Below are 12,633 nucleotides of genomic sequence, written 5' to 3' on the forward strand. Positions count from 1 at the left end.
TGCCAGCCCAAGACCCCTTGCCACATTCATTTAGTGAACGGGAGCAGAGAGAAAAACAGTGTATCTGGTTGTGTGGAAATGTTCAAATGCACACACATACAGTCTCACCCTTTTGAAAATATAATCGCCCGTATACATTTTTTCTGCGCCCATGTGCCCTCTGCCTTGCACGCAAACACACATAGGCACACCAGCGCACACGTGCATGCCACTTACGCAGACACACAGACACAAACCCCATAATAAGAGCCAGACGTTGGCAGACCACACAGCCCTGAGTTGTGGTGAAAACAAAGGCTATTCATATCCTTCGCAATGAGAGGTCTGTACAGCTCACTCTCCGTCTCCCCCTCTCCCCTGTCTCTCCCCCTCGGCTTTTTATTACAGATAATCTGCACTCGCAAACCTCCCATTTTTCTGCAATTGTGCGATTTCTAATCATCTTTATTAGTCCATAAACATGTTTTTATTTTTTTTATTTTTAGTCTCCTTTTATTGCAGAGGCCCTCGGCTCGTTGAGGGGGCAACACAGTGCCTATTGTTGAGGCTCAAGAAGAGGATGAAGCCAGAAACAGCGTGAGAGAGGCCTGCTGATAAGGCAGCAAAGCATTGTGGGAACAGGGGTAGTAGAGTTCCTCAGCTGCACATATACATGCTAATACACTGGCAAACGTGTACGCAAGACCAAATGCAAGCACCCAAAGTCTGCCAGGCCACATGTGTCTGCTAATGAAACAATGTATCTGATTGGCTGGCGGTCAGAATAATGGCTCGGATCCACAGCACCTGTGCAGGGGTCCACACCAACCTGAGCCTGCCGATAACCTGCAAACAGACAACAATGTATCAGGTGTGCTGGAGCCTCTCTGATTGGGTGTCCCCGGCCAGAAACAGAGTCGGACGCAGGCGCAGGCTTTCTCTGATTGGTTGAGCCAAACCCAAAAAGCTGCGGGTGGGAAAGGATTGTTTTCACTGGCTTGCCACTGCCTCATTCTGCTGGTGAATGGGTGTCTGGGTGTATGGCACCGGGACAACTCCAAGCGTTTGAGGAAATATACTGACAATTTGAGGAAATCTTTGCACCTGTAGTAGGTCTTCGTGTCCACAAAAATCTTACAAAAGCCTTACCCATCCTCTAACCTGGGTTCACGAGGAACAACATAAAGCTTCAACAATAGACAGTTTGCTCTCATTTCATATTAACCAACTGACAATGAGGAATTTAAATGCCCTTTTTATGCTGTCAGCCAAAGAAACAAGTGCTGATGAACTGCAATCCCATTGTGCAACAGTGAATAACATGAACCTAATGAATAGGCTAAGCTCTGTACCTGCCACTGGGGAGGCCAGAACATACTGACTCCCTTTGTAGTAAACCCCTCAAAAAAACTCCAAGCCCCCAAACACTCTCCTGCAGCAGTGTATGAATTATATATTGTACTATATATATAGAGCATATGCCCGCCCCATATGGCCAGCCCAGAGCAAAAAAATCTCAAAGCCCTCCTTAATTAACATTTTAGAGGGAAGATTTGGAGGCGGGAGATTGAGTCAGTGACCTATTTGGAGTCCATCATCGCCCAATGCAAATGTGTTAATTGAGACAGATTTTCCTACTTCACAAATATGTGGAGTAGAGGCGGCTTTGGAGAATTTTTTCTTTTTTCTTTTTTGTCTGAGCCATCTGATCTAAGGTAGGGTCTAGGATCTGCTTTAAGCTGCTTCTCGTGCTTCCTCTGCTGACAAAAAAAGACACTTCTCTTTCACTTTTTCCCCCCTCTGTCTCACTCAGTCCTTCCTGGCCCGCTCTCTATCTGTCTCTGTCTAATTCTGGGTATATGTTTTGACGACCATATGGCCAAATTCTTTGGAGGTGAGATCTCCGAAACCTGCTCACATGCTTGTGTACACACACACACACGCACACGCACGCACACATACACACACACACACACACACACATCCCCACAGATCTCTGAGTATGAAAGGCCCTGATGGTGGAATTTGTTCTCAGATGGCTCCATTTTAAAGCACATGAATGGCAAGATATCAATCTCTGTCTTGCTGTGTCTCTGCATCTCATATTAGCAGCTACACATATGCATACACTCTACATCAAAACTAACACACATGCACTGCTCACACACCGGTGCAGTCCTCCTCTTGTTTAAAAGGAAGCTTCATGAGGGATGCTGGACAACCATCAGCCTCAATCAGCTTTATCGGTCCTTCTTTTAAAAAGTGTAATTATTATCACCTCTCTTGTGTCCTTTTTTTCTCCATTTTTCTTTATAATCATGATTTGGTAGCTGAAAATAACACTGCCAAGTTTAAGGCACAGGATGGAAATTGGGGGGATGGGGAGAAGGAGGGAGAGAGTCCAGCCAACCTGCGTGAGATGGCAGCCACTTCAAAGACACCAGGCCGCACCGGCGATCTGTTCCACGGTGTGTGAGGGGTGTATGAAAGGCAGAGATGGCCGCCGTGTGAGTCCCTGCCAAAGCTACCTCAGGGAGAAATGTTGGAAAAATACGATTTTTCACACAGCCATCTCAAGGGGGAGGGACGAAAAAAAAAAAACAACTAGAAAAAAACAACTAGAAAAAAACAGAGACGGAAGATGAGAAACTGAAGGGCTGCATTGAAAAGAAACTAGATGGATGGCTGAGAGGAGCTGGGCTAATTATTTCACTCCACTTTTGGGTCCTGAAGGTTTAGCTGGGCAAGAAGAACAGCCAAGAACAGAGTTGAGGATTGCATTTGGCTATATTTTGCCGTTTGGTTTTACACAATAGTAAACAGTGGGCCTCTGGATTGCACATGAGACACATGGTGTGAACAGTTAGCAGAGGCAGAGGTGTAAAAACATTTCTGACAACTTAAACAAAGGAAAAAATGGACTTATGTCAGAAATGAACTTAACCCTGTGGATCAAATCAAAGGTGAGCTCAGGTGAAACCATGCCAGCTCTAACAGCAACCCAAACCGTATCCTCTCACCAAAACTGTTACAGTGAAACAAGTCTGAACAGCACACACATTGTGACACACCCCAAGATTCACTCCTCCTGGCACCTCGCCTGTCAACTACTAATCTTGCTAAACAGGACAGGCAATGGACTGTGGCCTGTAGATTATACCACATCAAATTGTGACTCCGAGCTTCAACAGCATTTCACTGTTACGCCGCTCTCACCACACACGTCCTCTGTGCCTTTGGTAACCCAATGCCAATGGCCCCTCTTCTCTTTTCCTACATGGATCCTTATTCAAGCTGTTTTTTAACGGAGAAACCACAGTCAGTTAAGGTCTTGCTGCACTGGCTAAGTGCATTTAACAATGAGGTTTGGGCTGGTACAATTAGCCCTTTGTGTGACACGGGGACTGATCCGTGAAGAGATTTTCTTGTGGTTATGGTCCTAATACGGCAGAGTTTACCACAAAGACCAGGAAGCATAGAGTTACACTACAACACACACACGAACATGAACACACAGTATGACTCAGTAAAGCAGCGTGTTGAGCTCATTTTAAAACATTTCACTCTCTTCTAACTCAACTAAAATGATACCCTAAAATGATGCTTAATAATACGACCAAATACACGCCCATCTTTCCAAATTGGCACCAATTACCTCTTTTACATTTTTCTTTTGACTGACAGGTTGGCAGGTTCTTTATGCAACAACTGCAGAGCAACCAACTGTAAAATGATGGGCCTCCACAATCAAAACAAAAATAAGAATCACAACATGACCTCCAATTATGAACTACTGTCCTCAGGGTTGCTTTTCTTGGATGGATAATTGGATGGCTGACATCAGAAGACATGTGTTTTGACATTTTGAGGCCTAGGTTGTGCAGGTATGGAGAGGTTGTCACACAGCAGATGGGGCCAACAAACATTTTTGACATAAAGGTATGTAACACTGATTACTAAAAACATGTAAAAAGCCTACTAATGTGACTTAGTGTCCAGACAGGGAGCCCTTCCTGCTGATAGACTCAGGTTGCACCTCTGAAGTTGGTTGCCAAAGTGAATAAACAGTTAGAATACCTGCATGCCACTAGACCTAAAATATCAAAATTATATATAGCTGAAAATGTCGGCACATGGCTGTCAAATAGTGTGTGATTTTTGTCATCTGGATGTTTTCATTATCAGAGTTATTTAGGTTCTTTTTCAAATTTGGTAATACCAAAACATTGCTGACTTAAAATTGTAGAGTTTAAGAATGCATTAACAATGGCATTCTATTTAAGAGGACTAACCTGTTTAATATATACACTTCGGTTGGTAAATGATAACTGAATAGTGTTTTTTGAAAGACTGCACAGGCAACTCTGTTTACACATTAAATTTTACAAGAGAATATGAATAAAAACGGACAATCCGCTGACACATTACATTATATTTTCTCTGTATTTTTCTGCTGCAACAAAAACCGGTCACCCCCCAAAAACATTTAACAGTTCTAACAGATCCGACGTGTCGAATAAAAAAAAAAAGCAAATACACACACACACGCGCACTAAATACATTCAAAGGATGCATCTTTCGCTCGAATCTCCTGAGCTGATTTTAACTGCAAAGCTTAGACTTAAACTGAGATCCTGTGAAGCTGCTGAATCCACAGTTACAGGATCACCAGCTGCACATCGAAAAAAGCAAAACACTATGATCTCGTGCCATAATGACGCAGCCGTTTTAAAGAAGATACTGATCACAAAATGTTAGATTTATCCCTCTAAATGCAGCAGGATTTGAAGAGAGAGTTCGCTCCTCGTCATCCGATTTTCAGATCAATATTAAATGCGGAGGTGCTCTAATTCATGCAGCGTCCTCCTCTCTCCGCACTTGTTCTCGTGGCACAAAGACGGTCTGTGTGTCACCTCACCTCCCCACCCCCAAGTAGTCGCTATAAAGTGTCATCAGCTACGCAAATGAAGTGCCCATTGATGAAAAGAGCAGCAGGAAAGAGACGCAGCGCGGGTGCAAGGTGGAGGACGTCGCAGCAGCTCCGCACAAAACAGCATCCTTAAGAATAATGACCATCATGAGAAATATGTCCTGAATCCATATGGCGGTCTTTCAGATCTTCGCGCAATCTGTGGTCTCGTTTGTTTTTTATTCTGTTTGATCTGAGTGGCTCATTCAGACTGCACAGGACGCAGCAGAGAGGACGTGGTTTTAATTATATGACATAGACATGTTTAATGCACATGTGCTGAAAAAGTAAATCGTAAATTTAATAGAAATTGATGCATGAAAAGTGCAGTTTACAAATAAAATTAGGGGTGGTGGGAGTTTGTCTTTAAAGCTGCATTGAAATTCAGTATATTGTCTGTCAATGAGCATAGACTATTGCAAGTTAATCAGATATTTGGTCCGTTTGTTTGAGTTTTGACGCTTTGTGAAGATCAAATTGGCAAACTGACGTGCAGCCACACACAGGTGTGTTGTAGTTGCTGTCATGTGGCTTCACAACCAATCTCTGGCAAATTTCTGATCTTTTACAATGAAATTCAAGAGTGAAAAAGAAAAAAACCCAGGGATTCACAAATGAAACAAACCCCCCTGTTTTGTTTATTTTCAGTCCTATAGACTTTACCCTATAGACCCAACAGAAAGGAACTATTGAGTTACACAGCACGTACCATTATAGCGTGGGGAGATCTGCCAACTCTCTCAATGCCCCATTTTCCTTTAAAAGTTCAGCTTCCAAAAAAGTAAGTGAGGGAGAGAGAGCTAAGGGAGGAAGACTTTGTCTCTTCGCTGTTGCCGGAAGCAAAAAAAAAAGGACCTTTAAACAGTCGGCCTTAGGCCCAGACAGAAAAAAAAACAAACAAACAAAAAAAAAAAAAAAAACAGGCTCTTTCAAAAGTGGGTCCACTCTGCAAGAGATGGGAGGAAAAGAGGACAGCAGCTCCGAGCACCTCCGTCTACCGCCGTTTGGCGTCAGATGCGCCCATGTCTAGCAGAAGTCAGGGAGACGTCTGCGTCAAAGTCCGGACGTGCGTCCTTCGGCGGCCAAACTTGTCCAGCAGACTGGAAGACGCTAGAAAGTCCTCGAAATTATATCAATAACGCGGTAGGGAGAAGAGAAAATAAATGGACGGGAGAGGTGACAAAAAGTAAGTTCTGTTTTTTTGCTTATTTTTTCATGTGCAGTCCAGCAGCCGAGCAGCTTCTGTGTCCAAAACGTGTCCAAAAGCAGCAATCTCCCACGCCGCGCGCCCGATCTGTTTTACCCTCGTGTCTCTCTCTCTCTTTCTCTCTCTCTTTCTCTCTCTCTCTCTCTCTCTCTCTCTCTCTCCTCTCTCCCGGACCAAACACTCAGGAACGCTCACTCGCACGCACGCACGCAGTGTTACACATCAACGGGGGGACACCCCACGGTCCCTCGCCGCCTCCTCCTCAAAGCTGACGAGATGAAAGCGCAGCGTGCGTTGCGGTTTTGCAAATTCGCTGCAGCCTCGTCGGCAGCTGAATGCCTGCACAGCCACACGACGGCTCGGTGCGTAAAATGGAAGCTCTCCGTGCGCTCTGACAGCAGTAGACCAAGCCGTCCCCTTCCCTGCAAAAAATACAAACCAGCCACTGAATAAGTCACTTCACCAACATGTGGACACACACTATAATATAATTGGTAATTGGGGCAGTGTCTTACAGTGAGAAACAACAGTGTCGAACCGGTGAATTATTGGGAGAATTATTAATAAAGCGAGCCGTGTACAGTCTGTCGCGGAGAGCGCGGAGCGGCCAGGGGAGCAGCTGGGGCTTTGGGAGCATTAAGAGGACCAGGAGGCTAAATCACGGACTGCGGGGATTAGAGGGCTGCACTGGCTCGCGTAGGGCTGCTCTGAAGGGTTCTGAGTGGCACTATGGCCGAGCCGAACTGCTCCGAGATCGCGTTGTAATGTCCCAACCCGGAGCAAAGATCGAACAAGAGAAAGGTCAATGTGTTGTTTTAGGGAAAACATGGCCTCAGAACAAGTGGAACTTGCCTTTCTGTGCAGTTTTTTTTAAATGATGTAAAACTGAATCTTTTAAAAAATACTTTTTTTTTTAGATCCGATAGAGCACAGCATAAATATCAGGTCAAGTCTATTCTGACAGGTTGTTATAATGATCGCGAGTGTAGGTTTCAGCTTTATTGACGATTGCCTCACAAATCTATTGTTACTGAATGATACTGAGAAGCAACCGGATTACATGAATCTGAGATGTTACAGAGAACAGACATCAGAGATTTAACACGAGTCGATAATACTCACACTCACACTCGCACACAGACACACAGAGTTGGGGATGCATAGGCCACCGCAGGAGCAGAGCAGGGCCAACATATAAGGAAAGAACACTGAACGTGTTTTCTGTTTGTTAAGGAAAGAGGCCAAAGAGACAACCAAAACGTAAGAAGAGTTCTGTAATGGGAAAAAAACGCTCATTTATGAAAAGTGTGCGTGTCCTATAGCGTGAAGAATGAACCATTCTGAAGCAGCAGGAGACTAAGGGATGACACGGTGCCCCAAAAGGCCTCTGCACAAAGACATCTGTCTCTCAAACATAAACGGCAGATCAAAGTGATTTAATCCAACTTAAGACAACTTTAGAAAATACTGCAGTTAGAAAGAAAAGAATAAAAACGATCGAAACTCTCTGAACCAGATAGAGTTCAAAATCTGCTTATTTCTCTGTTCAAGACTCCGGACAACAATCACAAACGGCTGCTTCAAATGATAAAGTGGACACAACTAATATTTATTTTCGTTGTAACCGCAGATGAAAGTTGTACCTGATGGCCTCGAGGCTTCTATATCTTTTTTTTTTCTGCTAGTAAAATATGCCTCTTTTCAGCGCGTCGTAATCCGCCCTCCATAGCAGACGCCTGATGACATTCCTGCAACATGACGGTTTATCAATAATTAAAGGGTGACCTCCCCACACATTTGGCCACATTAATTAGTCATCTGTAACTGAATGTGTCTTTTTGTTTCAACCCAATTTTCATTATTCAGATTAACGTGAAAAAGGCGTCTGTACTGGGAGGACATGTGTCCCAGTGTGTGTTTTTCGCTTTAATGTTTGTTCTAACGTCCATTTATTCAATTTAGCTGGAGCTAACTGATTGTTTTAGCGACTTAGTCAATCATGAGTGCGTTAATCGACAAAATAAAAAGGTCAACTTGAGTTGACACAATGCCACCTGCATTTTGACCACATTTTCTATATTTCATTCTATATTTTATATTTATCTTTCGGTCAAATCAAATTACCAAAATAAAAATTCCCCTTAAAAAAAGGCTATTTATGTTCAGTAAAATAAGTTTTAGGAAACATGGGCACAACACACGTAAATGCTATCAAATGCGAGTGTTTCACGTGACACACTTTTAACAATTTTACCTGTTTTGCAGTACATCACAGCTCAGCTTAAAGTAACTGCACCATCATCCAATATGAAGAACAGTTCTGCATAACTACAGAAGTGCATTATTGCATTGCATTTACGCAACATTTTGTTATTTTTTTTGTTTCTACTAAATCTTATTACACTTTTATTGTACTCTTAAATTTCTAGAGACATCATGCTGCTGATTACATTAAATCTTTTTATATACAACTAATAATTCAGTCATACCACCACACTTAAGATTATCATTGAAAGCAATCTAAAGTCTTCTTAACTAAATCAATAGTTTTATTCAATACATTTAATTTTTTTCAGTGCATATTTTTACTGTATTTTTTTCCACTAAACTTTTAGATACATGAATAGCCTGAGACACCAACACCCAGTCATCTGGTGACCTTGTCATCTTCATCCATAATAAAGTATTTTCTATTCTATTCCATATCCGCTTCCTTTGAGCTGTTGTTGTCGTTCTCTGTCTGTTCACACATTTGTTGAGACATTGAAACTATAACTACAAGTAGCTTCAGTGAATATTTGGTGGTGTTGAACACTTATTTAAATGAATGAGAAGAGAAGCAGCTGAAGTTGATGAAGAGCAGAAGATGTATTGCAATAATTAATATGCAAAATATTACATACATAATATTTTAACAATATATTCTGCAAAGATATTCATATACTGATAATAATAATAAGTCATCGTTGCACTGACTATTTATAGGCTGTCTGCCTCAAGCAGCTGTATGCATTTCCCAGGTTTTTATCATGACCTTCCAAAACTCGTGTCCTTCTTCTTTTATTATTTTGTTTGCAGATAATTTATTTTTTCCCTCCCCCTTTCCTCCCCCAGATGCTGATGATTCGGAAGCACACACATGCCCGTCGGCCTGTTTGGAAAATGACCAGTTGATTGGAAAATCCCCAAAAAGTGCCTCCAAACCACCGAAATAATCCCACAAACACAATTTCTTTCCTCCCCCTCACAACCATTAATGAATGTACCAAATAGCATTCCGCACAGTTTGACTCACACTCTGGACTCAGCACGACCAACTGTAGCTCCGACAGTCGCAGGAGGCCTGACAAATGCATGTTCTGCAAAGTGTTGGGGAACTGACCCATTGCCGGAAACAACACATCTCTCAAATCGATGGAAAGAAAAAGCAACGAAAAATAAAGGCTTCGTTTTGAACTTGCTCAGCAAACAGATGTATTTCACATAATCCCCCCCCCCCCCCCCCCCCCACACACACACCACCACCCCCATAACATAAAATCTAATGTTAAAGGCAACATTTGCAAGAGGAGGTGAATAAAGAGCACAAAAACATGGCAGACATTTTGAAACTTCAATCTTTTTTTTTTGTTTAATTTACCAAACGTTTTCTTTGCGTGGAATTTCAACGATCAGGCCGAGAATGGAAGCATAAAGACACTCGGTCCCGTGGAAATAAAGCTGTCCAATGCTCGATAAAGCACAGAGAGAAAAAGTGTTCGATAAAACAAGTGTGACTTCAATGGCTATCGCGAATCAGCGTTTTCAATCAATTTCTCATCCAAAATGAGCAGAGGGAATCATTAATGCAACATAAAGGAAACTTGTATTTGTCTATTAATGTGGCTTAAATAATAATTGATGCTCCCTCCTCCTGATGCTGATGCACCATATGTTTATTACAGTTGACCTCGTTTCAACTATTCCCATGTTTTTCTGCATGATGCAACCAATCAAAATATGGGTTATTAGTCGGGAAAATGACCCTTTAAAACATTAATAATCGGCTGGCTTTAGTGCAAACTGGGGGCAAAAAATGTAGAAAGAAAAAAAAAAAGAAATGTTTTGAGCCCTTCAGAGAGAGAGAGCCCCACCCGCACAAAAGCTCGTGCATGATTTACATTTCCTTTGAAGAAAACATGAAATTAAAAACGCGATTTCGGTTGATCCGAAAGTTACCAAACAAACTGCGGGGCGTTTGTTGGCGCGCAGCGATCCTCCTCGTTGCGCAAGGCAACTTGTAAGCGTCAATTAGGCTGAGCTTGGGGTTAATGAAAGCCCTGAGCGGTGTGCCTCGCCACAGCCCCCTAAAAGCAGCATTTACTGCAGACCACAACGGCTCTGATAGCACGCTGGTTTTACGACCCATGCATTATGTGGGCAATAAGTTCCCCAAACTTCACTGGGGGGGGGGGGGGGGGAGTCCAATTTCTGTCTGTAAACTAAAAAATCAATCAGAGCCTTTTTGTTTTGTTTTGTTTCTTTTTTTTTTTTTAAATCCTAATTACAAGTTTAGACCCCACGCAAGAACATAACTGCAAGGCTTGGCTGACATACCTCTCAAAGGAGAGCAAATGCTGTGAATTAGACACAGAGCTGGTCAGTAGTTGGCTTTTATTAGTGTTGAACTTGCTCTAAGTTCAAAGGCATAATGCACAAATCAGAAGCCCTTTATAATATAACTTAAATCAACAGGTGTATGTTGAATTGTAACAATTATTAGGTATTGATGGGACATGTTCTAAACTTTTCGTATAAGAATATAGAGCAATTCAGACATCAGTCTGACAGAAGTGTGTATGAGGATATGGGCGCTTTGTGTAACCTAACTGTTTTCTTAATGGCGCCTGGACTAAAACCTCAAAACACTTGTGTCTGCCTGAAGAGATGATCGATTTATTTCAAATAAATCACCAAATCAGTGTAAACTCTGGGCAATCAAAGGCCAAAAATAACAAACCAAATCCTTTACTCTCTCATGATGTGGGGCAAACTAAAAGTCATTCACCTACTGGTGTAAAATAGGAAAAAAACACACACACAGAAAACAGCACAAACGAAAATAGCAGAACAATCCTGTCAAGATCATACACAGTGGCGGTAAGTAAACTCACATGCACACCACAGTTAAATATGGTCAGTCAAACTGAAGCAATTTCGTAAAGAAAAGAAAAAAAAGGACACTTTTTAGATTTTTTTTTACAATACCAGTAGTTTTATTCTAAGTTTGCACAACTCTAAAGTAAAACAGACGTGCCGGTTTCAAATCAAAGGCCTCGGTCATGCTGTCATTCTACCTTCTAAATCTTTTCCCACTGACTCTGGACTGCAGCACAACTCCCTGCCTGCTCCCACAGCCTCTGCTGCGCAGAGAAAAATCAGACTCTCTGTCACACAGAACACTCACTGCACCAAGACCATATATCAAACTCGTTGGAGCTATTATTTTTCCTCTCTGCAATCTTCATTCCTCTCACTGCTGAAAGTAAGGACCTAGAGAATTCTGCATCTCCATGTGAAAAAAGTGCAATAAGTGCTGGAAAGGAGGGGATGAAAAAAAAAAAGAGAAACCAAAAAAACACAAGGCTCTGTTTGTCTGCGATGGCCGAGGTTTTATCCCGGCGTTGCAGAGTGTTGTTTAGCATTACAAATCTCAGCCCCAGTCTGGATGGACACAGGAGGGCTCTGCTGGCCCTGCTCAAAAATGGTTGCATCCTTTACGCTCTGCCATGCAAATAAGCCCCTAAGTAGTGGAAATGCAGCGTTGTTGGAGGGGTGTTAAAAAAAAAAAAAAAAAAAACAACCCCCCCCCCCAAAAAAAAAAAAACAGAAGGAAATTAAGGAAGAATGAAACTGGATGGAAGAAATTAAGAAATGTGTGTGGCGAGAATGAGGAAGGAAGGAAGGAAGGAAATAGTTTTAAGTAGTTGCATGGGGACAGAAAGAGAATTGGCCTGTGTTTGCTTGAGTGGAACGCAGGGAGAAGGACAGAGAAAAAGTGTGGGTACTAACCGGCCGTTGGAGGGGTGAGGAATGCCCGGCCCTGGCAAAAGAGAGTAGGGTGGAGAATGTTCACAGTGCTGCTGCCAGCTGAGCACATTCCCACTACAGAGTCATGGAGACTTTTTAACCTACAGATTTTTAAAGCAGCCATTAGTTTCCCTCAGTAGCAGGTCGGCCACTGGACTACAGTTATATGGCAATACAGGCAATTTCTCCTAAGAAATGCAAAGGAAATGATCAGTTGAGACAAAAATGTGCACAGGAACAACGGGTTCTCTCTTTTTATTCTATAGCCGAAAGCAAAACTAGAGTCAGAGGTTGTTGCGCATGTGGGTCTTGGATCTGGAACTTTGTCTTGAATAGATTCAAGGCACAATAAAATAGACATTATTCAAATTATTAACACACTTTAATTGAATTACTTCAATTATTTTTT

At 42.3% G+C, this 12,633-nt stretch overlaps 1 protein-coding gene and 1 long non-coding RNA gene across 10 annotated transcripts in view; one reads left to right on the forward strand and one right to left on the reverse strand.

Annotated features, from left to right (window-relative positions):
* The window catches only part of LOC140304668 (nuclear factor 1 X-type-like), a 110,141-nt gene extending 104,377 nt beyond the window's left edge, over nt 1-5,764 (reverse strand). For 2 of the 9 annotated variants that reach the window (XM_072383405.1, XM_072383406.1), the window contains exon 1: nt 5,658-5,763. In XM_072383405.1, the coding sequence (XP_072239506.1) occupies nt 5,658-5,660 (3 nt within the window). In that variant the 5' untranslated portion in view covers nt 5,661-5,763. Of the gene's footprint in view, nt 1-5,657 lie in introns of all 9 variants that reach the window. The other 7 variants (XM_072383409.1, XM_072383407.1, XM_072383403.1 and 4 more) reach the window with 6 other exon arrangements.
* Nucleotides 5,765-5,860: 96 nt separating this feature from the next.
* Nucleotides 5,861-9,685, forward strand: LOC140304689 (uncharacterized). Its single transcript, XR_011915283.1, has 2 exons — nt 5,861-6,134; nt 9,270-9,685. It is a non-coding gene; the product is annotated as an uncharacterized lncRNA (long non-coding RNA).
* Nucleotides 9,686-12,633: the final 2,948 nt, after the last annotated feature.

The sequence above is a fragment of the Leuresthes tenuis genome, unplaced genomic scaffold, assembly GCF_036924035.1.
Source record: "Leuresthes tenuis unplaced genomic scaffold, fLeuTen1.0.hap1 SCAF_4, whole genome shotgun sequence".
Classification (NCBI taxonomy): Eukaryota; Metazoa; Chordata; class Actinopteri; order Atheriniformes; family Atherinopsidae; genus Leuresthes; species Leuresthes tenuis.